We start from the raw sequence: 25,182 nt of genomic DNA, 5'->3' as shown, positions 1-25,182 counted from the left end.
GGCTGCCCGGCTGGACGATAGCCTCGCGTGCGTGTTGGCTATCGCGGCGTTCGCATGCAGCGTGCCAGCCCCGCCAGCCCCGCCAGCCCCGCCAGCCCACTGCGTGCACTGACTGTACACTGACTGTACCGCGATTCCAGCAGAATGGAAGTGACGCCGTTTTCAGCGCGGTGCTGGACCTCCGTCAAACGGGTCTCGAATCGAACGCGTTGGGGCACCAGAGGATGGGCCTCGCTACGAGGAGCCCGAAGGTACCCTCATGCGCTCCATTCCACCCCGTTTGACGAAAGTAGATGCCGCAGCGAAGCACGCCCCGGGGCCACGCCCCCGCCCCTCCAGGCCGCGCTCGAGGCTCCGTGTTTCAAGCTCGATCAAAGCCTCACGCCCTGATTTCATTACCGCCCCAGGGGTCCCGGGGGCCCCACGGCGACGCTCTCGACAATTAGAGGACCAGCGTCGCAGCCCTTGCAGCGATGCGCTGTCTCTCTCGCACTCATGGGCCGCCATGGGCCGCCCGCACGCGTGCGAGAGAGACAGCGCGACAGTCTTGCGGCGCTCCACTTGGCTCCACTTGGGGCCTGTGCCACTCCCCCTCGTGCACTTCCACCCCACGTCGGCGGACGGCTTTGTTACATGCACAGCCCACAGTGGATTTGCCAGAAGACCGACGGAGGCGGCCGAAATTCCAGACGCGTTTTGAGCTCCAGGCCGCTAAACAGGACTCGAACCGAACGTGTGACCCCACCAATGAATTGCTCGTTCGGAGAGCAATCCATCGGTGGGGTCACACGGTCGGTTCGGGGACCATTTAGCGACTCTGGAGCTCATAATGTGTCTGGAGTGTCGGCCGCCTCCACCGGACTTCTGGCCCACTGTGCAGCCGTTCTGGCGGGATGCGTGTCGGGTTCCGAGGGGGTGGTTCCGCATTTCGCTTCCAGATACAACAAAGACAGCGAGGCGGCGGGGTGGCGAGGCGGGCAGAGGCCTGCGCTGCGGTCAGAACGGTCAGAATGGTCAGAATGGGTAATGGGGTGGAAAGAGCACGGGCAGCGAAAAGGAAAGAGGGGAGGAGGGGGAGGGGGGACACCCTGGAGAGAGCGAGCAAGTTTTTTTATGCAACGGGGGGAGCCAGAGAGATAGGGGGTACAGAGGGATAGAGGGGGGGGGGGGGTCGGGAATGGGGAGGTCGTGTGTAACGTCGTGGAAGGGGTATGATCGCGCTCGTGTCAGGCCGACGGGGCAGTGTTGGCAGTGCCGGCGGTGCGAGAGAGACAGCGAGACGGCGGGAAGCGAGAGCAGCGAGAGCACGTTGATGGGGGTAACGTGATGAGGAACATGTCGAGGGGAGTTTGGCGCCAAGCTGGTCCGCCCCGGTAGTTGAGGCTGAAGGACCAGGCCAGGAGAGAGAGAGAGAGAGAGAGAGAGAGAGAGAGAGAGAGAGAGAAGAGACTAAATGTCAGGGACTTTTTTTGTCCCACGATTATGCAATTTTAAGCACATCCGACGCTGATACATTTTGTTCCCGTCTGGCTGCATTTGTCCGGCGCCAGCTGCAACTTGTACTTTCACTAGACAATTTGTCCCGCCTGGCGGACACAAAATTGCATCACCACCGGATGTGCTTAAAATTGCATCATTCGTGGGACAAAAAAAGTCCCATGACATTTAGTGTAGAGAGAGAGAGAGAGAGATTTAAGCGCAGCAGGTGTTGCGGCCTTTCGCGATCTGAAAGGGAGAGACGTTCCCGTCGGGGAAGGACATGAAAGGGACAGACAAAGGCACTTGGGCTGCCCACCCCACCCAGCCCCGCCCCGCCCCGCCTTGCACCTCTACGGGTGCATCATCGCCCACGGCGCAAGGGCAGGCCAAGCCAGCCCAACCCCAACGCAATGTAAAAACGAAAGAGAAATATCCGCGTGGCTTTTTGGCAGTGCAGTGCCTCGCGTTGCGGCGATTTGGCGGTCGTTGGCGACCCATCGCCGTGGAGGCTGTTGCAAGGCAAGTCCAAGCCGATATCGGGGACGCGCCCTGTCTCTCTCACACAGTGCCCCTCTTTGTCCTTCTTCGGGCCTCGCCGGCCTTGCCAGCCCATTCATCACCACGTGTTCCTTGTTGCAGCGCGGCGCCGCGGCGAGGGAGAGAGACAGAGAGCGAAGGACGAGAAGGGAATCAGTCTTCACCCTTGCCCACGCTCGTGGGCATGATTGGCTTCACACCGGTGCCAGGTACGGTTTTCTCTGCAGTTTCCGCCTCTTTCCCCTCCTTTCTTCCTCCCATCTCCCAGGCTTTTTCTCCTCCTCCTCCTTCTCCCTATTCCTGTGTGGTTCTCTATTTCCCCGACCTGTCCGTCTCCACGGAGCGGTGCACTGCCTCGCCCCCCTCCACCGAGCCAGACGAGCGGCTCGTCGCTCTGTCTCTCTCGCACCCTCACGAAGAGCCCCCTGCGCGCGACAGAGACAGAGCGATGAATCAATCAGCCTGCAGGGTCCGGGTAGCCCCGCCCGCCGCGCACAAGTGTCTGCACGCTGCCTACCTCGCCGGGCGCTCTGCCCCGCTGTGCACAGCGTGCTGGCCCCGCTGGAGCCTGGGGCCTGGAGCGCGCGGACACTGTAAGCCCCGCGAACGGAAGCCGAAGAGGAAAGAAGGCACAGTCCGCAAGGCGAGGCGAGAAGTGGGAACCGTGTCCGGGAAAGCAGGAAAGGGGCAGGCTGTCTGGCGGCCGCGGTCTTGGCGCCTCTTTCGCGCGACGGAGTGCCCCTCCGCGCTCTCTCTCTCTCTCTCTCTCTCTCTCTCTCTCTCTCTCTCTCTCTCTCTCTCTCTCTCTCTCTCTCTCGCACCCTCCGGGACGCCCCGCGAGAGCGACGGAGACAGAGCGCCTGTCGTTGTTGGAGAGGAGCGCGCCGCAGGGCACCGCAGGGGTGGCGCTACTCGAGGAAGGGGGAGGGGAGGGGCGGCAGTGCAGGGCGCCGCAGGGCTGCCACGACAGCGACGCGATTCAGTGGACGGCTTGGCGGCGTGGCGGCGTGGCGCCCTGGCCTGCCTTGGCCCGCCTAGGCCCGCCTTGGCACGCACTCGCAGTGGCGTGCTTTGGCCGGCACGCCCGTGTTCGTCTCCCGCGGGTCCCGTCCCACCCGCGAACCGCGAGCCGCGGACCACGACTCGCGAACCGCGAACGAACCAAGACCCGCGAACCAAGATCCGCGACCCGCGAGAAAGGACAGACCGATTCCACGATTCTACAGTGCAGTGGCAAACGGATGGCGAGTGGTGCCGCCGAGCTAAATGGTGCCGCACTGTTGTGACTGCAGCGACGACGCGCGGTTGCAGCATGCCGCGCTGGACGCGCCGCGGCGAGTGTCACGAGCTTCTCCAGCTCCGAGGTGAGGTCGGCGTCGCACAGTGGGTTTGCCAGGAGACCGGTGGAGGCGGGCAAAACCCCGGACGCGTTTTGAGCTCCAGAGTCGCTAAATATGACTCGAACTGAACGTGTGACCCCGCCAATGAATTGCTCTCCGGACGAGGAATCCGTTGGTGGTGGAAGTTAGACAAGCCCCTCCCCCTGACAGTCCTGCCACGTGTTGTGTTGAATATTCGTGGGGTTGGCCAGCCTGACTTCCACAGTGGCTTATTATTCGGACAGAACTGCCAACGACCTGAGCAATCGAACAACCAACAACATCGATTTATTCGTTCGAATAATCGAAGACGACCTCTTGACCCCTTTAGTCCGCGCCGTCCGCTCTCATCACAGCATCGCGGCCCCGCTTAGCGCCAAAGTTTCCCTGCTCTCATCACAGCACCGCGGCCCCGCTTAGCGCCAAAGTGTCCCTGCTCTCATCACAGCACCGCGGCCCCGCTTAGCGCCAAAGTGTCCCTGCTCTCATCACAGCACCGCGGCCCCGCTTAGCGCCAAAGTGTCCCTGCTCTCATCACAGCACCGCGGCCCCGCTTAGCGCCAAAGTGTCCCTGCTCTCATCACAGCCGCGGCCCCGCTTAGCGCCAAGTGCCTGATATGCGGGCGTGCGTCCAGGCCGTTGACGCGGCGTTGCGCGTTGCCGTGCTGCGTCTCGCGCGGCGTGCATGTGCCGTTGGGCGTGCTGGCGTGCGGCGTGCGTGGCGTTGCGTGGCGTTGCCGCGGCGCTGCCGTGGCGCTGGCTGGGCGTTGCGGCGATGTGGCGATGTGGGATCGCTCGTCAAGCGGTGACCGTAAACAAACAGACAGCCGGCCGAAGTGTTTCTCGTCTCTGTCACTCTGGGGGCGCGCCGGCGCGAGCGAGCGAGAGAGAGGGGGCTGTCTCGGCCGCTCTGGCTGCGCGGTGCGAGAGAGAGGCAGAGAGAGGCGGCCGGTGCAGGGCAGGGATGCACCGCCATGCTCTGCGCGCCCCGCCGTGCCCCGCCGTGCCGCACCGGGGGTACCGGGCCACTCTGCCAGAATTGCATCTTGAATTAGACTGCAAGTGGCTGCCTCTGCCGCGGCACGCTTCGAGCGGGATATATGGGTATATTTACACTTTCGCTCATCCCGGCTGTCGGGCTGACCTACTCAGCGGAAATAAAGGCTTTTTTGGAGGCGGCCAAAATTCTAAACGCGTTTTGAGCTCCAGGAGTCGCTAAATGGGACTCGAATCGAACGTGTGACCCCACCAATGGAATGCTCTCCGAACGAGGAATCCATTGGTGGGGTCACACGTTCGTTTCGAGTCCCAGTTAGCGACTCTGGAGCTCAAAACGTGACCCTGGCCAATCCAATCGCATTGTGAAAAATTGTCGTGTTTTCAAAGACTCCTGGAAAGTCTTTTTCCAAGTAGGACTGACTTTCCTGGTTTTCCTTTGAATAATCGTCACGAAGAATTAATGTGGAAAACGATGCCGCAAAATAATTCTTTATGCTGCATTTTACGGATGTACTCCGGCTCTGGAATCTTGATCAACCTGCTGCTGACTTGGAAAAACTGCAAATTGGTTTCTGACAGTGTGTTGTCTCTCTGTTCCAGGGAATGGATCGTGACACCCAGCCAGGGCCGAGGAATCGCCACCTAGCCAGACTAGGAGCTTGACGGGACAGGATGCTCCCCAGCTGGTTCGCCCTGGGTAAGCAGACACGAAGTGCACAAGCACTGCCACTTTTTCGGGGGCGGTGGCGCGGTCGGCGACACCAAATGAGGGGGACGTCGCTCTGTCTCTCTCGCACTCAAGGAGCGTTCCGCAAAGGTGCGAGAGAGACAGAGCGACGACTCTCAGTCTGCTTGCAAAGTCTGCGTGACATTTTCCTGTTGTTTTGACTGTCCCGTAAGCCCTCTCGAGCCGACCACACGCGTCAGTCTGAAACGAGATCTCGAATGAAGCGAGAGTCCCGAACGATTCCTCCTCGCATCGGAGCGTGTCGAGCCGACCGGGCAACGACAAAGCGAGTCGCGCACGCATCGCGCAGACCGAAGGACTGTTCTACGAAAATACCTTCGCGGCTTTTCAGTGGCTTTCCTATTTTCTGACCACCTCGCCGGCCGCCCCGTCGGTCCGTCGCCAGTGAGGCGCGCACCGCGCACGCGACAACCGGACGTCACAGTTTGACGGACTTGGTTTAAACTTTTCGTCTGAATTGCCGCCATCTTTGTTGTCACCTGTTGCGTTCAAACTAACGTTTCCCCCGCCGGGTTCCCCTCCCGAGTTCCGACGCCACGGGTGGATTTACCTTAACCTTGCGTATCTATTTCGGTGCGGTCACACGTTGAGTCGAATTTGTGGCGCGCGGGTGCAAAATTGCAACGTTCCGTCGCCCCACGTGCTTTGTCCATGTAGTGTCCTCTGCACGGTGGATTTGCCGGAAGACCGGTGGAGGCGGTCAAAACCCCGGACGCGTTTTGAGCTCCAGAGTCGCTAAGTGGGGCTCGAACCGAACGTGTGACCCCACTGTTGGATTGCTCTCCGAACGAGTGATCCATTGGTGGGGTCACACGTTCGGTTCGAGTCCCATTTAGCGACTCTGGAGCTCAAAACGCGTCTGGGATTTTGGCCGCAGCCACCGGTCTTCTGGCAAATACACGGTGGACTTGCGGGACAGGAGCCGGTTGTGCGTCGTGTCCGCGTGGAGCGTGGAGTGACTCACGGTCGGAGCCGCCTAGTGGCATGCTGGCGGGGAGGAGGGGAGGGCCGGCGTGCGTAGAGCAGCGTAGAGCAGCCCGGGGCCAAGGCAGGCCAAGGATAATCTCAGTTGACTTTAGCCGGGGATGCGGATGACACCCAGAGCCTCCCGGGGCCCGGCGGGGCCCCGCGGGGGGAGGGGGGACCGGCCGAGGGGAGGGGGACAGCGTCTTATTTATAAACGGGTCCGAATGATGAAGATTAAGGCGGGAAAGGGGCCCGGGCCGGCGGCGGGCCGGCCGGTCAGCTGGTCGCGACGGCGTCCGAAACCAAACGGCATCTTCCGTCTCTCTCGCTCCCGCTTCCGCCTCGAGCGAGACGAGACGAGAAAAGAGATGGAGTTATTCTTGCGGCGGCCTCGAACGAGTCTCGAACGGCGGCTTCAAGACGTATCGTTTCGCGACGGGTATCTTTCAGCCCCTCGCGGCCCGGCCCCTCCGCCGCGCCACGCCGCGCCACGCCCTGACACTGGCACTAATAATTTTTCAAGGTTTCGTAGGAAGGGGAGGGGAGGGGGGCTCCCTCGCCTGCGGCGCGCCGAAGACGCGGAGTGGCGGAGTGGGTTCGGCGCCCGTTCTTCGATCCGCGGTGCAACAATAATCGGCCATTAATCTACTTTCCCACTAATCATGCCGCTGCCCTTTCCCAGAGAGTCCACGCGGCGACGCACAGTGGGTCAGAAGACCGGTGGAGGCGGCCAAAAATCTAGACGCGTTTTGAGCTCCAGAGTCGCTAAACAGGACTCGAACCGAGCGTGTGACCCCACCAATGGATTCCTCGTTCGGAGAGCAATGCATTGGTAGGGTCACACGTTCGGTTCGAATCGCATTTAGCGACTCTGGAGCTCAAAACGCGTCAAGAGTTTTGGCCGCCAGCGCCGGTCTTCTGGCCCACTGTGCGACGTTCACGTCATCCGGGTCGTTTGTCTCTGTCGATGGCTGCTCATGTTCATGCCGCATCCGTCGGCCTGTCACGCTTAACGGTTTACTCTGACAACCCCCTCCCTCGCCCCCCCCCCCCCTCCCTTCTCATTTTCTCTTCCTCGCTCTGCCTTTCTCGGAGGAAGATGACGGATCTCTGTAGGCCGGTACAACAAGCGTCGCTTCCTTCCTGTGGGGGAAAAAACATAATTATCAAGGCTTTTGTTTGCCTAGCCTCTTTATTGGCTCGGCCCGGGAATCGCGTTCCACCGGTTCCACCCGCCAGCCGACCGATTCGGAAGGGTCGTCTCTCTCTCTCGCTCCCCTAGGAGGCACTCCACGGGTGCGAGAGAGACAGAGCGACCAAACCATCCTTCGGAATCGGGTGCCATTTCCCGCGAGGCGATCCGAGACGAGGCGAGGAAGTCCCGAGGGAAGTCCCGAGGGAAGTCCCAGGCCGCGGCGATGGCGATGGCCTCCCGTTCCAGCCGGGGTGTCTGCTTTCGACCCGACATTAAAGCACGGCTGGAACGCGACACACTGGTCTGACAAAAGAGTTCCTTTCTTTTTTCTTTTTCTTTTTTGTTGTTGAAAGGTTATTTCCTCCCCGGAGCAAAGGCCAGCCGAGCGGCTGTTCGGAGAGGGCGGTGGGTCGGATGCCCCGGAAGTTTCCGCGCGGTTTGCCACACAGCGACCCGCGCGCGCCGCCGAGTTCCGCGGTTCGAATCCCCGCCGCCGCGCAAGGAAGGGAACAGAGGCAAAAAATAACGATCGCCCCGGCTGCGTCGATCGGAGAACCCTTTGTTTACGAACGTCTGAATCGCCTTGTACAGCGTGTGTCCGCTCCGAACGCTGCGAGCGGATTCGGGCCGGCTGCTATTTGTTTACCTCTTCTTTGTAGCGGTGACAAAAGAGGGAGGGGAAGGGGAGGGGTAGAGAGAGAGAGGGATGGGGGGGGGGAGAAAGAGAGAGGGGCTCCATGGCGACCGATGGCGACGGTACCTCAGCACCCGGTACCTGTTACAGCGGGGTTGTTCGCTGTGGTTGGCCCGGTCCACGTTGCCGGCAGGGGCTGCTTCCCTGGTAAGTCAGTGGTTGTTCTCGCTTCCCCCCCCCCCTTTTCCCTCCCACCCGCCACACCTCCTGGCTATTTCTTTGCAACGACAAACAAATGGCGAGGAGTCCGACAACGCCCGCGTAGGCGGGGTGGTTTTCTTGACGCTGCTGTGTGGCTTGTTGTTAACAAGGGGTTGCGGACGCCCCCCCCCCTTTCCGCCCCTTCCTTCGCGCCACAGCTTGCTGAGTGACGTCACTGTGTTGCATGGCCTGGCAGGACAGAGGACCGTGGGCCAGTGCACAGTGGGCCAGCAGACCGGTGGAGGCGGTCAAAATCCCGGACGCGTTTGTAGCTCCAGAGTCGCTAAATGGGACTCGAACCGAACGTATGACCCCACCGATGAATTGCTACTCGAACGAGGAATCTATTGGTGGGGTCACACGCTCGGTTCGGGTCCCATTACGTGGCTCTGGAGCTCAAAACGCGTCCGGGATTTTGACCGCCTCCGCCGGCCTTCCGGCCCACTGTGGTCGGCACGGGACGCCCAGGATGGCTGCGGCGGACGACCGGGAACGGCTTCCCGCCTTGAATGCAGGGCGTGCCAACTTAACATTCAAGATTTTAAAAAGTTACGCACAGGACAACATAAATTTAAAATTTAATTTTGAATTTTATTCATCCTAGGCATAACTTTTTAATATCGATCCGTTTACGAAATAAAACTGTTAAAACTGTTAAAAATGTGAAGTTGGCACGCCCTGCTGGACGGCCGTGACGGCCGGGACGGCCTCTGTCCACACCCCACCGTCGACACCCTCACAGCCCACCTACGCTCACATCGGACTGGCACCGGTTTTCTTTTCAACGCGGCAATCGGAAAGCTCGGAGAGCAGAAGCTGGGATCCGAGGGGACACCAAGTCGGCCGCCGCCTCGCTGGGACGTCGCAGGCACAGCATTTTTTTTTGTTTTCTTTGGTCCAAGGTCCGCCTCGCAACCGGTGGCGCTAGGCTGAGGTTGGCAACCCGTTCGTCTTCGGTGCATCCAGTGTGGCAGCACTCAGCGAACCCATTTGACGGTGTAGGCCCTTTCGACTAGCACGCTCGCGAAACGACAGGAAATTCCATCATTGTGGGTGTTTTAGTGTTTTAACAAGGCCATATGGCATGGGCTGATAATCGTGTGGCTTTCCACTGCGCTGAGTCAGGATCACGCGCAGTAACAAGGTTTTGGTTTTTGTTTGAGTTTTCTTTTTTTTTTTAGTAATAGATTTGTCGTGTTGCTCGACTAATGTGTGACGTGTGCGGTGTGTGGCTTGTGCCGTGTTCCAGTCCTGCTCCTGGCGGCTGTGCACCTGTCCCAAGAGGAATGCCAGAGTAAGTGTCCCAAAAACTCGTGCTGGATTTGGCGACCAGAAAATGTTTCTTTATGGGTAAAGGCGCGTGACCCCTTGATTATTTTTTTTAAGTTGGCAAAGCCCGTTTTGCATTCAACTAACTTGCATGCGTTTGACGCACACGGGGCTGGCACTCGCTCGGACACTTGCAGCAGAGTTTGTGCACATAGCGACTCCTGGTTTGGCCAAGCACAACTCATTCAACTGTCCATTCATAATTACTCATTTCTGTCAAGGGTCCCCGCCCTATGCTAAGAAATCGGTTCACTGGTCCACTGTAAAAATTTGTCGTCACTTTATGACATAATCATGGATGTTGAGTTAATGAAAATTGACACAATGCCATGACAAATTCATCGCATTCTCGTCAGGACAATCGACCTTGCAATTGTCATCAAGTGACAACCAACATTTTCACAGTGTTTATAGATTTTTGTGAAAAAAAAAGAATCCCCCCCCCCAAAAAAAAAACAGATTAATTTTTTTTCAGCGAAAAAGGAAAAAAACAGAATGGTTTGTTGCAGCCCGATCCATCTACTGCTACGAATGTGACTCCTGGAAGGACGCGCGGTGCAAGGACCCCTTCAACTACACTGCGCTGCCCCGCGACCAGCCGCCACTGCAAACATGCAACGGATGCTGCGTCAAGATGGTCCGAAACGCACGGAGCCGTGAGTAACGGAGTGACGGGGCGACCCCGCCAGGGTGGAGTTGGTCGAAATCCCGGACGCGTTTTGAGCTCCAGAGTCGCTGAATGGGACTACAGTCGTACTAGTGACCCCACCATTGGATTGCTCTCAGAACGGGGAATCCATTGGTGGGGTCACACGCTCTGTTCGAGTCCTGTTTAGCGACTCTGGAGCTCAAAACGCGACGAGAGTTGGCCGCCAGCGCTGGTCTTACTGTGCTCTGGCGCGCTTGAGAGGCGAGCAGGCGTCTTTGCGTGTTGGTTCCTCCGCGAGAAAAGAGCGCGTCAGTGAGTGGTCGTAACGACTTGCGCACGAGCTTTGTACATAGTTACGAGTCCAAAAAAGCATTCAGCGCCTCCGTTGGGACCACTGAGCTGGCCGTAGTTGTAGTAACCAAATGCACCCCCTTCTTTTAGAACTTCTTCTTATCTGCTTTGTAATCCAAGACGCTCCGAAGAAAGTAGATAGAATACGGAAAATACATTTTCCGAGTAAATGGAGCGCACAATGGGTGGAGAGGTTGCTGCTGGAGACTCCATGGAGCGACTCCAGGGTAAGAATCCAGGGAGGGACGGCCCCTAGCGCCTGCGGGACGACGCATAGGCCGCCCGCTCCGCGACCGTGTCTGCGGGTTGCCTACCCGTCGATGGTAAGGGGCTCCAGCCTCTTGGAGCCGGACCCGCAGTGGGGCCTGCCCTTGGGCCTGCCCCAGTGCGGGCACGGCCCCTCTCGTAGTGGCGTAGCGAGTCGTAGTGGGACGTAGTGACGTAGTGACGACGGCGGTGTGCAAAAGTGATTCACTCTCTGTCTCTCTCTGTTCTGCTCCGTCGCCCTGTTCCTCCTGCTCTTCCCGGACGCCGTCGTGCCCGTGTCGCCCTCCGGGACCTCTTCGCTCCTCTTGGCTGCGGACGCCCTCGCCCCGCGCTCGCCTCGGTGCCGCGTCGTACGTGTTCCGCACTCACTCACTCTAACGCACCGACACCGTCTGTCTCTCGTGCGCCGTCTCGGCGTCTTGGACCCGTGTTGTTCTCACCGTTGTTGTTCTTGTTTTTTCTACACTCACCACTCACCCTCACACACACACAACAAAACACTCACACACACACACTCATCGATACAACACACTTGGATCTACAGCTTACGAGACGGTGCGAAGGACCTGTACATCACAGTTGCAAATTAACCTATTCATGGTGGACCACGTTTGTATGATGGAAAGTAGTGGCACTGGCCATATGTGTTTCTGTGAAGAGGACATGTGCAATCCCGCGACCCCTAGTTCCCGGCCTGCGCGCTTCGCCGTGCTGCTTGCGTCCGTCCTTCCCGCCCTCCTCGCGTGGCAGTGCGTGGCCTAGGGCCGCCTAGGGCCTCGTGTTGTTGTTCGTGTTGTTGTTTCGACTGGGGGACGCGCGTCGCAATCGGGGACCCCGGCACCCACTCCAAAACTACTTGTCGACTTTGTTCCTTCCAAAGTGAGGCCGTTTTTGGCGGCAGCGCTCCGCCAGTTCGATGGAGACTGCGGGTTCCCCGGTCGCGACTTGCATGTCCGTCAGTCCGCCCGCCCCCCGGCCGGGTCCTGGAGGTCCTGGAGGTCCTGGGCGTCCCGGACGCGGGCCGGCCGAGGACCGCTTGCTGGCTCTCGCGCGCCGCGGACACACCCAGGACGCCTTCGCCGCGAACCTCGCCGGCCTCGCCGGGCACAGCCTGACTGGCCCGTCGAAGCCGAAGGGAAGTGCCGGGACGCTCCCCGCCACCTCCCGGAGATGACACCCGCGACCGGGGCGTCCTGCGAGTGTCCCGGAGAGAGAGAGAGAGGGAGAGACAGCCAGGCGCCAGCGGGGTGAAGGCTTGGTGTCGTTTTGAATGGAAAATGTAGAGACGATTTTTTAGTATTAAGTGCAAGAGCTGTGATATGTAGATGGTGGCAAACAGTAATTGAAGATTTTTTTTCGTAAACCAGCCCGGGTTTTATGCCCCTTCCAGACTTAAGCCGTAGCCAGTATCGACAATTCTTACAATTTTCCTGAGAGATCATTCGGTCTCAAATGGAACGGCATGATACCAATGCAGCCTCGACGCCAAGGCTACTAAGGGAGGAGTATTTGATTTCGGTCATCCTTGTTCCACAGAACAAAGGAAGGACAGGCGAAATCCTGTACCACTCTCAAAGTGCTCGTTGGGCATGGACATGCTGACGGCGAAAATGCAAGTCTTCCTGCAAGTAGCGGTGCCGCCTCCACTGAGAGACATGTAGATCCATTGCAAAGAGCGCCTTCCTAGGAGCCAATTGTTTCTATTAATTCTGTAGATTTTAACCAAAATTTTAGCGCATATGTAGTTTTTAAATACTGCTTGTATTTTGTCAGCCGTACCGTAATTCGGCGGAAAGTAGGAAATGATTCTGTAAAATATCATCTGCCACAGTAAATTCTCGGCAATAATATTGATACTTAAAAGAAATTATGGGGTACTTCAGTTGAGAGTTCAACGAAAGATCATGTAAGAAATAACTTGTAATGAGCATTTCCTCATTTTGACCGCCAAAGTGATAGATGTCGCACAGTTGCTAGTTATAGAGGAAAGAGAACTATTTCCTCACATTTCATTAGTGCTAGCAATTTAGAAAAATTGAATTCAATCGTACTAGTAGAACAAAAGGCAATAATGCGGTGTATGAGAGAATGTGATAAAGTGTCACAGTAACTCATGCACTGTATTTTTTGCCTTATTTGGTCACAATTCATGTAGTACCGCAGAAGCATAATGTCTCTCAGTAAGCAGAGAAAAAGTTGACTTGTTCCTGACCATACCATACCTTGTACTCCTCTTATCTGAGAGAAACCGTCTGCTCAAAAGAAAACAAAAGTTTCAGCCAATTGCAAACCACAATCTCAGCAGTATACATATCAATAAAAGTGAGGCAATACCCTTCAAGCTCATCTATTTTTCTTACATGATACTATACTTGACGGTTTCTGAAGAAAGATGTACTGCTGGTCTGAGAACAAGCAACTGGTTTGTCTTTGTGAGAAAAGTAACGAGTAACCTTTAATGATGAGGGCAACTATTGCTATCTGTTGGAGCTACTTACAAATTCAAAGCACATCCATTTACTGTTACTATTCAGAAAAAGTCATTAAATTTTTCACATTTTACTTAAATTGTTGGTTTGATATCTTAACATATACTGCTAAAATTTACTTGTTAATTTCCTTCTTTGAAAAGAAAAATGATGGTTGTTCCAGATTTTAACAGAGTCACTGATTTAAAATTAGGGCAAGTACAAAATCATTTACATTCTTTGTGATCTGTAGATAGCAATGTAGTTTACAATGTGAGTAATGAGAGGAATAACTCCTCAACATAAAATACAATAATTAATTTTCTTATTTAAGTAGCTCATATCAAGAGTATTATAAATTTATGAAGGCAAATTCATAACTGCTCAAGTTCCAATATGGATGTGAAGTGGGGTGTTGAATTCATTTACATCACAGAAGGCTATTTTAAGACAAGAAGCTTGGGAAACTTGAAGAAAACATTGATGAACAGTGTTAGGCTAATTCCGACTAACTTCATTCAATTTCAATGAGGAGGAGAGCTAACAAATGCATGATGCAAAATAGAAAAAAAATGGCATCCTTTTTATTGCATGGAACATGCAAATACAGCCTGGAAAATAGGGCCATATAATTGCTTCTGGAGCCTAAAGCAAACAGCACGCATGTATCACATAGAGGGCACAACATTTTTTGCACAACCCAGCCCAACAATGAGGATCAATAGCTTAACTGATTGCTTGACTTTGTGATCAATTTGATATCTTCAATTAGCTAGCTAGAACTTATTGAATGAGAGAGAAAGCTGACAACACCTAGCATGAAAATGGAAGTGTATTCTTCATCAATGAGCTTGAAAGACAAGGCTTTGAAGGCATGCATTTATCCTTGTTGATTGTTGACTTTTCAGGTCATTCAGAATAACAGCAAACATTAACTTTCCAGCTTACAGCTACGCTCCAAAGGAGGATCAGAGGGACACAAGGTTGTTAGATGATTCCATCTTCATTCCAACTCTTCAACCGTGTCACTTCCTCTTTCAGAATCAGCATGATGTAGATTTTCTATAGAAAAAGCAATTGTGATAGTAGGAGAGTTGTGGCATCGGCCAATCTCAGCCAGTAGATACTCAAACAAACTTTGTAGTTATGATGTACCCTGTTTGTATTTTTGCGGTTCAAAACCATCCCATTTTTAACAGTTGCATTAGCTCAGAACCACTGTATATTTAAATGATGCTGATTGCACAGATGTAACTGGCTTCAAATAGTTCTAGATGAAAAATGTAATCTATTTGAACATGCTCCTACTTTTGGTAGAAGTGCTCCCATTAGCTGCATGCTCTGCAGCGCCATTTAGATAGCCAGTTCTTCTACCATCTTCGAATGGTAGTTGAGGTGGCTGTTAAAACCTGATTTTCACTTCAACAGTCTCCCAAAGTAAGCAAAAGTGAGACTAACCAAGTTCTCCTCGAGTTTAAGTCAAGAGGGACTTACTTGTTTTGTCTCTATTGCAAAACAGTTTTTCTTCTCCACATTGTCTCCTAGATTCGTGGGTCTCCCGGACGTACTTTTGATGAGGCTTCCTCAGGCGTCTCAGGCAAAAGTAGACACAGGGCTGATCCATGCGAATGAATTCAACTCTGGATGACAATGCAGCGGGTCTTTAAATCAGTCAGTAAATCAAAGGTTGACCCTTGGAGAGGAAGAGCATGTTGTCCCCTTCCATGTGGCCTGTTGTCAATCTTTTCCACATGTCAATTATCAAAGCCACTGTGAATGGAAACTGTGATGATAAGTCTTTTGGCTGACCGACTTCCTCAAAGGATAATACCAATTCATTTCAATATTCAGAAAGATCAAAAAGAGCACCCGTCTTCGTAAAAAACATCAACTTCAGTACACTTGGTAGGCTTTGGTCCAGTTCCTAAGTGATAATCACTGTTGAAATTCTATGTTATTTTAAATTAAATACGTACTTCTACTTGATTTGAAACAAGCATCGAGCTTGATTTTTATGTCTAATTTAAAGGAGTAGAATTGACCTGGTTTTATGTTCAAAGGAACTAATTGAGTTAACAATTGACAACTCTTATCTCAATTAACTTGAAAAGAAATCATAATTTATTCAACAATGTTATGAAATTACACTGTTGTTTAGAATTCCTCCATCAATCATAGAAACCTGCAACATAGAATCGACAACAACAACCTCAGCAATCCATTACTCTGCTTGCAAATACTGAACAACAACAACAACAACTAGTGATCGCAACTGCGGCATGTGGAAAACAAACACAATGCTTTCCCAGCTGAGAAAAGATGCATTAAATTGTAATCAATGTACGAACACACAGCAATATAGCCAGGCAAATAGCTCAAAAATGTCAACAGATTTGTGGGGAAAAAATACATGGACATTGTCATTATAAAATTATGTAGGGATACAAATTGTAAAATTATGAGCTATACTTCATCCACCTTCTCGAACATGGATAAAGAATGCTTTCGATGACAGCAATAAAATGTAATTATCATATTAAACTTTCTATTCAGTTTAGTTTTAACTGAGTCCTATTGATGGGTTCACGTTCATTTGAATCATTTGCTGGTTTTGCATAAACAGTAACAGAAAAGAGCATCACAAAATTTCCATTAAAGGGAAGAAAAGGAAGTAGATTGAAGTATCGGCTTAAAATTTTTCTTTTCCTTGAAATCTAATAATGTGCAATTTTCAATAAAGACTGTATATAAATTATCAACTTACTTTACTGTCTGTTACTTTTGTGTTTTATCAACTCTACCTACTGCCCTGCCACACAGCCAACCCTAGATTACACGGAGATACCTACACATCACATTGTAGGATCAGGAATACCCAGATGGTTGTAAACAGCTTCCACAAGCTCTGCTTTCTTCATTCTTGTTGTTTTGATTCCCCATTCACCCAGATAACTCTTGAGTTGGTCCACTTTGAGCTTTTCCACCTGAACAATAAATCAAATTTATGCCGCAAAAGTATCCAACTCCCAATCAGAAACTGCAACTTGATCAGACTAAGAACTCACCAATCCTTGCCTGGCCATATCTTCCAAATCCATGTTTTCCAAGTCTGGTTTAATTTTCTTGGGAGCTGGAGGCTTTGAAGGAGCACTTCGTTTCGCTGCTTTGCTCACGACATCCTCAGAGAAACCATCAGGGAATGCCATTTCCATGAATGCAGTGGCCAAGTCAGCCATTCTGCCATCCATAACATCATGATCAGGAAGAGTGAGGTCATCCACAGGTTCAGGGTTTTCATAACCAAGTGCGAGGGCTTCTATTCCAGCCCACTGTGTTTGGAGTTTTGGGTTATCAATATTCCGGGGATTGAACTTAAACTTGGTTTTCTGAATAATTTTCTCAGCTAAAGTAACAAGCTCAGGCTCTGGATCAGGACACTTAACTTCTTGCTCACTTAGATCTCTGACATTATCTGAAAAGAAGATAAAAGTTGGACAGAGAAAATAAAATCAGAAAATATCCATGATTGGAACTAGTAATACCTGCATATGGAAGATACCGCAATATGAACCCTGGTGGTACAATTTGAGAATTGTTTTTGTCTAGTTTTTCCTGCTGAGGCCAAAGAGCTACAAGTTTAGGTCTTCCGCCTCTCCTTGCAGTGAAGAAACAAATAGGAGTCACATTCCTAGCAAGACATCTTTCATGCAAGGCAGCAAACAATGTGCGGCTCCCTTTCACAAGGCGTTCTTCCGGATACAAAAACAGTGAGGATTTTATTTGGTACCATAATTTAATTGTATGTGTTGGTTTGAACCCCAGCAAGACCAGACCAGGTTGAGAGATAAATCTCATTGTCTGCAGTTCTTCCTTTTCAAATGTCACAATTTTTCCTCCAATAGGGATGGCTTTGGACACTTCTGCTGTAGAGACCTCTTCTCCAGTGGTCGAATTAAAAGCCTGGGCTCGCGAAGTAACAATACTGTTTTTAGAACGCGTAATTCTAATTTTTTTGGGGAAGGGATCAGTGGCTTTAAAAAATGAGTATGCAGCAACTCCAAGCTGCACATCTTTACCAAGAGTCCAAAGAACTCTGGAAGAACTCCGTTTAGAAACCATTCCTTCTATACGAGACACAACATCATCGATAGTCTTGACAATCATCAAGTCAGTTACGTCCAAGTCATCATCACCACGGCTCGTCTTGACAACCTCCTGGGAACATGGAAACACCCATGAGTCCAATAAAACAGTACAAAAACAAACAGTTTTGTTTTCTTAATAAATTAAAATTTAAAATAATTTTTTTCTTAAATGAAAGTTTATGATAACAACAAATATATTACCTTGAAGAAAAGATCTGCATTGAAAGATATACCAAAGGGTAAAACTTTTAACTGCATCAACACTTGGTGAAGATCGTTAGCTCTGGTTCTGGTATCATGCTGCAACTTGGGATCTGAGGCGTGTGGATTGTCATTACAAGTCATTAATAGAATAGTCTTCTCATGAATCTTGGTGGTGCTATGAAAGGAAAAGAAAGGTAGAGTAGCATGAGAACGGAGCTACTGAAGCCACAGAAAAATTTTTTTTGAGAAGAAACACCGATATGATAAATTGTCTTACCAATTAGAAACAATTTTTAGACAGTGCCACAGTGCCTCTGCTAGGGAGAAATCATTGGAGTGACCATGCTCTCTTTCAAACCCATCAACATCTGAAAACAAGTACAGAGTGTTGTAAAATTATCATGGAAAAAAAAACATTACAGGAGAAAGTAGAATAATGTAAACACACCTGAAATAATATTCATGAGATCCTTAACTTGATCAGCATTGGGACAAGATAGATTTTGAAGTGTTGTGATGTGGTTTGCTTGTGAAGCCTTGCCCTTTTGTTTAGTACCATAAAGGACAATGGCATATAGATTTTTTGTTCCATTTACTATGTCCTTCAACAATATTGTCTTGCATGCCTGCAATGGTAGTTTGAAATAGAAGAGATCAGTGTCAACAAATTACAACAGATGTTACGCTGCGACAGAAACAGTGATTAAGGGGTGGGCATACTTACTTGGATAGCTGTTAGAAAGAAAGACTCATCTTGAACATCTGTTTCAAACATACGTTCTGTGACATCGATTAAAAAAATGTAAGCTTTCTTTCCTCCCCACATCCATGGTTCTCGAACATCCAAGTCATCTTCATCGTCACTGTTACCTCTCCAAGAGGCTCCAGTTTGATTCATGTTGAACGAATGTCCCTTGCAGTTACTACACGATGGAGAAAGGAGGTCAATATAGCGCAACGAAATTTAAAGAGTCTGACAAAGAATATGAAACAGTAAATTTTGAACACTATTCATTCATCTTTTAAATCTAACTCTTACTTTCAACAACGGCATGAATATCCAATGAGATTGACAACTTGCCAAGGTTTTCATAAACCATAGGCCATTCTGTCCAAAAAATCAAACGACAGAAATGAGCAACCCAAAGAAATATCTCTTCAAAACAGATCAGTCGCCTACAACATGCTTACACCGTACCGCGTAAACAAATCGAAAAGACGTCAGATCTCGAAATCAAATTTCGATCCTCGAAGAGCGATCGAGGCAATTGACAGGTGCACCAACTACACAACAGCTCAATATGGGTCGTCTTGAGAAAAAGTACCAAAGGAAGTGCACAGCAACAAACTTCTGATATTTTTTAGCAACGAAGCTACAGTCTATCATATCACATTCCTTTACAGGAACCAAATTCTGTGATAAAATTCACAAGCCGAAATGGTCAGAAATTTGGTTTCCGAAACTCGAGTAGTTGCCGCCCCTTCGAAAACTAGGGTTAGGTTAGGGTTAACTGCGGCGGAAAAACTCATCATTTATCTGAAACTTCTCAATGGCATGACGTAATTGTGTGGCAAGGCCCTCGAAGGCTGCTTGTCGAGCTCATACAGTGGCTACACTTTGCGCTAGTCCCCCGCCTTTGGGTGCTGCGTATTCCCCCTGGGCTCAGCGCGAACGCGAAACGGCCGCCGCTACCGCTGCCACTGCTGCTGCTGCTGCTGACCGCTACCGCAGCACTCGGGTCGGGGCTGCTTTGAGTGTGTGCGTGTGTGGTGTGGTGTGTGTGTGTGCAGCGACCAGAGCACCTTCTCTTGACGCCAGTGAATTTTTGTACCGCATCACGTATGTGTCAAGCGCACCGACCGACCGGCGTATGTTGACGGCCACGGTCACTGTTCTACCGCGCGGTGGTGCTTTTCGTCGGGCTTGTTCCGGGGCATGGATCCCGTGATTGCCTGGTATCAACCTGAGCAGGAAGGACCCGCTCGCCAACTGTGGTCTCGCATTGCAGAAACCCGCTGCGTTCCAATGACGGACAACAACAGTAACACCAAGGCGACCAAGGCCCAGGAGTTTATCCCCATAGACAGCTCGTGCCCCGACGACAGGACCACCCCGTCACACCACCCGCCCCGCAAGAAACTGGACAACCGCGCCAGCACCTTTAACCTTAATCTTGACCATGCCAACCTCATCGGGAAGCACGGGGGGTGTCCGTGGAGGGAGCTGCGCTCCAAATATGACAGAGGAGTCGTCGGGTACGTTTCCGACCTGTGTCGTGTCCATTCAGTCCTTGTCCCTCTGGCTAGAATGGGTTATTAGCGAGGTGCACAATTCTGGCCAAACTTAACCTCAAAGTCTCATGCCTCATATCCTGTCTTTGCGCCCTGTTGAAGAGGATTTGAGCCACTGTCATGTAACATCGGCTTTGACACTGTCATAAAATCTTTTGGGAGAGATGTCACTGCCATTCATCACCATTTAAATTTTGATCTGATAAAAGCTAAAGTTTAAGGCTACTTTAGTTCCATTGTAAATAATTTGACTTACTGTTTCTGTTTGTTTGTGTGTTTATTTAGATTACACCAAGAAATTGAAGACTTCCACAAATACATTAGCCCGACTCCTGAAGAAACGTATGTGAGGAATATGGTTGTCACTAAAATGAAGAAATTAATCAAAGAATTATGGCCTGCTGCTAGACTACAAATTTTTGGTAGCTTTCGCACAGGTCTTTACTTGCCAACTAGGTAGGAGTTGCCTATATTTTTCAGTCATTTTAGTTATTTGTACTTGTTTTCTACCTTTCTTTCTTAATTTCAGTGACATTGATTTAGTTGTGATTGGCAAGTGGAATGTAAACAACTATGAAAGACTTCCTTTGAGGACTCTGGAGCAAGCAATTTATCAACACAACTTGGCCGAGCCTGGATCAGTTAAGGTGTTGGACAAAGCCTCTGTAAGTATTTGTAGTTTGTTATGTCAGTATTCTATGTTAAGTGAATTTGTTCATTCATACTTTGTGACTGAACATATTTTCTTTCAGGTACCCATTGTGAAGTTTACAGAGAGGCTATCAGATGTAAGAGTGGATGTGAGCTTCAATATGAGTAATGGAGTCAAGTCAGCAGAACTTATAAAGAAATTTAAACTCCGCTATCCAGTACTGTATAGTCTGGTACTTGTCTTAAAGCAATTCCTTCTACAGAGAGACTTAAATGAGGTGTTCACTGGTGGAATATCCTCTTACAGTTTAATTCTAATGACAATCAGCTTTTTACAGGTAACTACCAAGTTCTTGACTTTCTATTGGATTGTTACTCAAAATTTGTGGATTGATCAATGGCTTGTTTCAAACTTTATCTTTGCAGCTTCACCCTAGACAATCTGCACTGACACCCGGAGCTAACTTGGGAATCCTACTTATAGAGTTTCTGGAACTTTATGGTAAAAAGTTCAATTACATGAAAACTGCTATAAGAGTCAGTGAGGGTGGTAGCTACATATCTAAAGAAGAGGTACTACTTATTTCCACTGTGGGCGTGGAGTACATCATTCAGTCTTCACTTTCTCATATGTTCATTTATCTTGGTGTAGGTTCAACAAAATATGAAGGATGGCTATCGACCATCTTTACTATGTATTGAAGATCCTCTAAATATTACAAATGACATTGGACGAAGCTCTCATGGAGCACTTTATGTCAAACAGGCCTTTGAATATGCTTATATTGTGCTCACTCAGGCTGTAAATCCCCTTAACTCTTACCTGTATGATCCAAATAAAGTCAGGTAAGGAATTGTTGAAATCTGATGTAGAATTCAATCTGAATGCTTTGTTGTTTCCCATCCAGTCATTTTTATTTCTTTTTAATCCCCTTTTGCAGTATATTGGGAAGAATCATACGAGTGACAGATAGTGTGATAGATTATCGCCGGTCTCTGAAGGAGTCATTTCCTGTTTCACTGCATCCGGAGATGTTGCTGAATGGTAGTGGTTCTTCTGATGGTGAAAATGAAGAGGAGCCAGACACAAGTCCTGATTCAAGTGCTCCTGGATCAGACTCGGTGAGATGGTACTTCAAATTTCATGCTTTGCTGGTGGTGGTGGTTATCCAGTCACAAATTTAATCCCTATTACATTATTTTTTTAATTTTTTTAATATTTTTTTTGTAAGTTTTGATTAACCTGTCAATTTTATCTTTTCTTCTCCTGTAAATAGAATGAAAGGAATCTGACCAAAGATAGTCAGTTAGAAATTCTTATTTCCTCCACACGTGCTGTGAACATTGGAAATGTATCTTTCAAACATTGCCCCATCTGCAATAGCATGGCGTGTTCTGGAAGGTGGTTGAACTTATTTCATTAATCACCTTGCTGATTTAGTGCTCAAGATTTCCTGTCATTAACTCTGGTCAGATGCTCCGTGACAAATTGAAGCAATGTTTGTTTACCGTTGCAGGACTCCTCCTCTTCGAGAGGGGACAGTGGTGTCAACACCAATACCATGGTCAGCCATCCTCCGTGGCACCATAACTCGTTCTTCCACCGCGCGGGTCGCGGAGGCAGCGGGGGCACGCCGGCCAACAACAAACACCGTCGGTACTCCGACAATGGAAATCCAGGTAGGTCTCCAACCCTCAAAACGGTTTCTACCATCATGGACCTTGGTCACTTATTGAACTCTTCCCTCTGCCCAGGAGCACAGAACGGCCGGGGAGGCATGCACCACAGGCAAGGAAGGGGTGGAGGTCACGGACACGGACGCGGCCGAACTTTCAGCAGTAGGAAGCGTCGGAAAAGTAGGGAAATCGATCCTCAAGTCAACTTGTGACACTCACACGCTGTAGGTTAAAACTGTTTGCGCTGTTAAACTTCGGAATATGTTGCTATATTCTGGTTTAAACTTATAATGTTGACCTGATTGTGTGTTTCTGGGAAGCACTGGTCCAACACTCAGCTGAGTGTGGTTTGCTGTTGCACTGGGACTCCCATTCATTCTACCTTCCCACTTTGTTCCGTGTCCTTCCAGCCAGCGGAGTTGCCAATGATAACCTCTGTTGCTTTCCAGCGTGTCAACTATGATTTGGCTGGTATGATTCCGTTGTCCTATTCCACATTCGTGTTTGTTTTACTAATGGATGTGTGGCATTTGAATTTTAATCCCCCTATTTTATAGTGTTACCCAGAGGCAGCCTGTCTCATTTGTTGCCGTATTGACCCTAGTACTTTGAAGTGGTGTCCTCATGTAGAAAAGTAACGTTAGGGACTAAATAGGGTTTGTTAATGATTACATGCATAATTGGAGTTGCGTGCTTCTGTGATTCCACTTTTTTTTCTTTATCTTCTTTTTTTTAAATGAATCTTTCAAGGTTAATAATGACTCCAAGTAATTTAAGTTGGTTACATCTCAGAGGGGGACGCCTCTGGAAAATGAAAGTGTTCCATTTTTGGTACAAATTTTGAAATGCTGGTTTCTGTTTTAAGACAACACTACTTTTGTGCCAAGCACATTTTTGCTTGAGGCCGTGTCATTGTGTCTTCAACTAATAAGCTATAGCATCTAAACATGTGACCGTATGGGTGATACTGTATCTACCTTAGTAAATTTTTGTATGTATAACAGACTACCAAAGAAGAGACATTGCACGTCTTTGAGAGAGACCCACAGTTTGTTATATTGTGGTTACTTGTTTCCTATTACATTTGTAGCCATATTGCACTGTTGAATTCAAGGTCGAAGTTGGTATGGTTTTTAACTACTTATCTTTTCTATACAGATTTTATCATTTATGGAAGATATATTTTTCCTATGCTTGTTATTTAAATTATTGCCGTAACTGCTGTGTTCCTAAATAATTTGTTATTTCGCAGTTCCAGTACAGCAACTAGGACCCTTGGCTATTGTCACTTTGTTAACTGGTGTGGAGTTTAAAATTTCTGTGTTCATCAGAGGAAATGTTTCTAAAATGACGAATGTGTTCTGCTAAAATGTGATAATTTTTAGGACTTTTTCATTACTTGGATGTAGTTGTAGAATTTCTAACTTTTTATCAAGCCTCAGGGTGCATTTTTTGATAAATTTACAGTCTATGAATTCCTTGTGGGTAAAGAACATACTAAAGCTCAGCTACATACAGTCATATTTTACAAAATGTTGGTTATCAATCCTCAATTTCTTCCAATTTTTTGGCTTGTTGCTGCAGTAATGCCTTTTCAATGAAGTCATTTCATGACATTTGTCATACTTCCATCAGTGACATCCTATCCTATATATTATTATTAAAGACATCTCAGTTTTGGGAAAATGAGAATGTTTGAGATTTTGTGTGCTCATATTTTTATAGTCATCTCCATTATAGACCTTCCCCAGATTGTGCTCAAGTATGATGACATAGGATTTTTCTTTACTGTTCCTGTTTGATTGTGTAATATTGTCGTCTCACAGGGTGTGTTAGTCATTTACCTCAGGCCAGTATCAATCATGATTATCACTAATTTGTTGGGCATTAGTAGTAAGCGTGCTTTTGAAATTTTGAAAAACTTGTGGGTTTTTTAAATGATATGGCAATAATTGTGCTAAAAATTGATACCGGTATCATTATAGACTTCTGTACAAATTGCTTGTAACTTTTGTGATTTTGCAGACTGCTTCAGATATGAAACAAGATGTGCATTCATGTGGTTTGTGCATTGTAGTGCTTCAGTGCTGGAATTTTTCTCTTGGCGTGTGTTGTATTGTCTGAAGCTTTCTGCTTGTTTTTTGATCTAGCTTTCATGAATTTAGAGAATTAAGTTATTGTCAGGTATACTGACTAAACATTTGCAATAATATGACTTTATCCAACAGTGGTGTTACAGTTAAAGAAGTCTGAGTATTTATTGGTACTTAACATCATTTGTTTTAGGTTACTTTTATTCTCAGGTAGGATTAATTTTTGAAACTTGATGGGCATAGCTTGCAAGCTGTTAACATAGAATTTCAGAAAAAGCATCCAACAACTTTTTGATAGCTCATATTTGCCAAGTATTGCTTTCCCAGTTAACAGTTGTGGTCAAGAGATGCCTTTCATTTTGAAATGCCAATATCTTTTCGTATCCATGATAGGCCCTGTCAGGTTCAAATCCAAATTAATTGTGAGCATTGTAATCCTATCATTGAATGAATCCTGGTGTTTCTTCCCTTGAGGGTGTAATTTGGATTAGTTCTTGAACTCATTCAAGAATGAGCTTCTTTCTTCTGCAGTTGCTCTCTGGAAGCCTTGTAAACTCTCTACACTTAATGTTTTCAGTTTTGTCACATGCTTAATTAACTATTAATGGTTATTTCAGGTTTCCTGTAATTTTTTTGTGTTACCATTTGTTGATGGTTAAATTTCTTCAGATGATATATGATCTTATGGTAAATGGAGAGTTGGGATGTATAAGAAGTATTATTGCACATGGTGTTTGTTATGAACTTTCAAGTATCCGTTCAGTGTAAAGATTTACTTCTCTCAGAACAAATCATGAACCTTTACTTTTTTGTATGTACTTTATATTCATGAATCTTTAATCTTTGCTAAATTGTGTA

At 48.8% G+C, this 25,182-nt stretch overlaps 3 protein-coding genes across 12 annotated transcripts in view; 2 read left to right on the top strand and 1 right to left on the bottom strand.

The window, feature by feature from the left end:
• The window catches only part of LOC117654534 (protein quiver), a 22,107-nt gene extending 6,082 nt beyond the window's left edge, over window positions 1–16,025 (top strand). For 2 of the 7 annotated variants that reach the window (XM_034401232.1, XM_034401231.1), the window contains exons 2-7: window positions 2,119–2,225; window positions 4,995–5,091; window positions 8,088–8,144; window positions 9,448–9,492; window positions 10,037–10,183; window positions 11,339–16,025. In XM_034401232.1, the coding sequence (XP_034257123.1) occupies window positions 5,067–5,091; window positions 8,088–8,144; window positions 9,448–9,492; window positions 10,037–10,183; window positions 11,339–11,556 (492 nt within the window). In that variant the 5' untranslated portion in view covers window positions 2,119–2,225; window positions 4,995–5,066 and the 3' untranslated portion in view covers window positions 11,557–16,025. Of the gene's footprint in view, window positions 1–2,118; window positions 2,226–3,070; window positions 3,381–4,994; window positions 5,092–8,087; window positions 8,145–9,447; window positions 9,493–10,036; window positions 10,184–11,338 lie in introns of those variants that run through there. The other 5 variants (XM_034401233.1, XM_034401234.1, XM_034401236.1 and 2 more) reach the window with 5 other exon arrangements.
• Window positions 15,357–19,308, bottom strand: LOC117654531 (X-ray repair cross-complementing protein 6). Of its 2 annotated transcripts, XM_034401225.1 has the most exons (10): window positions 18,810–19,166; window positions 18,651–18,719; window positions 18,336–18,534; window positions 18,060–18,237; window positions 17,889–17,979; window positions 17,609–17,786; window positions 16,805–17,477; window positions 16,328–16,734; window positions 16,112–16,246; window positions 15,357–15,444 (listed from the first exon to the last, which is right to left on the bottom strand). In XM_034401225.1, the coding sequence occupies exons 3-9, from the start codon at window positions 18,507–18,509 to the stop codon at window positions 16,115–16,117; spliced, it is 1,833 nt and encodes a 610-aa protein (XP_034257116.1). In that variant the 5' UTR covers window positions 18,510–18,534; window positions 18,651–18,719; window positions 18,810–19,166; the 3' UTR covers window positions 15,357–15,444; window positions 16,112–16,114. The 2 variants fall into 2 exon arrangements, with proteins under 2 accessions (XP_034257116.1, XP_034257117.1); XM_034401226.1 differs by lacking the exons at window positions 18,651–18,719; window positions 18,810–19,166 and adding an exon at window positions 19,218–19,308.
• LOC117654532 (terminal nucleotidyltransferase 4B-like) lies at window positions 19,274–25,182 on the top strand. 3 transcript variants are annotated; one of them, XM_034401229.1, is made up of 10 exons: window positions 19,274–19,451; window positions 19,621–19,867; window positions 20,189–20,359; window positions 20,433–20,568; window positions 20,656–20,892; window positions 20,981–21,127; window positions 21,207–21,400; window positions 21,496–21,684; window positions 22,072–22,234; window positions 22,310–25,182. In XM_034401229.1, exons 2-10 carry the CDS (start codon window positions 19,638–19,640, stop codon window positions 22,457–22,459), a joined length of 1,617 nt encoding a protein of 538 aa, XP_034257120.1. In that variant the 5' UTR covers window positions 19,274–19,451; window positions 19,621–19,637; the 3' UTR covers window positions 22,460–25,182. The 3 variants fall into 3 exon arrangements, with proteins under 3 accessions (XP_034257120.1, XP_034257118.1, XP_034257119.1); XM_034401227.1 differs by having other exon boundaries at window positions 19,275–19,867; XM_034401228.1 differs by having other exon boundaries at window positions 19,278–19,867; window positions 21,496–21,676.

This window comes from Thrips palmi, unplaced genomic scaffold, assembly GCF_012932325.1.
Source record: "Thrips palmi isolate BJ-2018 unplaced genomic scaffold, TpBJ-2018v1 HiC_scaffold_10, whole genome shotgun sequence".
Lineage (NCBI taxonomy): Eukaryota > Metazoa > Arthropoda > Insecta > Thysanoptera > Thripidae > Thrips > Thrips palmi.
This window is presented reverse-complemented; position numbering and strand designations above follow the sequence as displayed.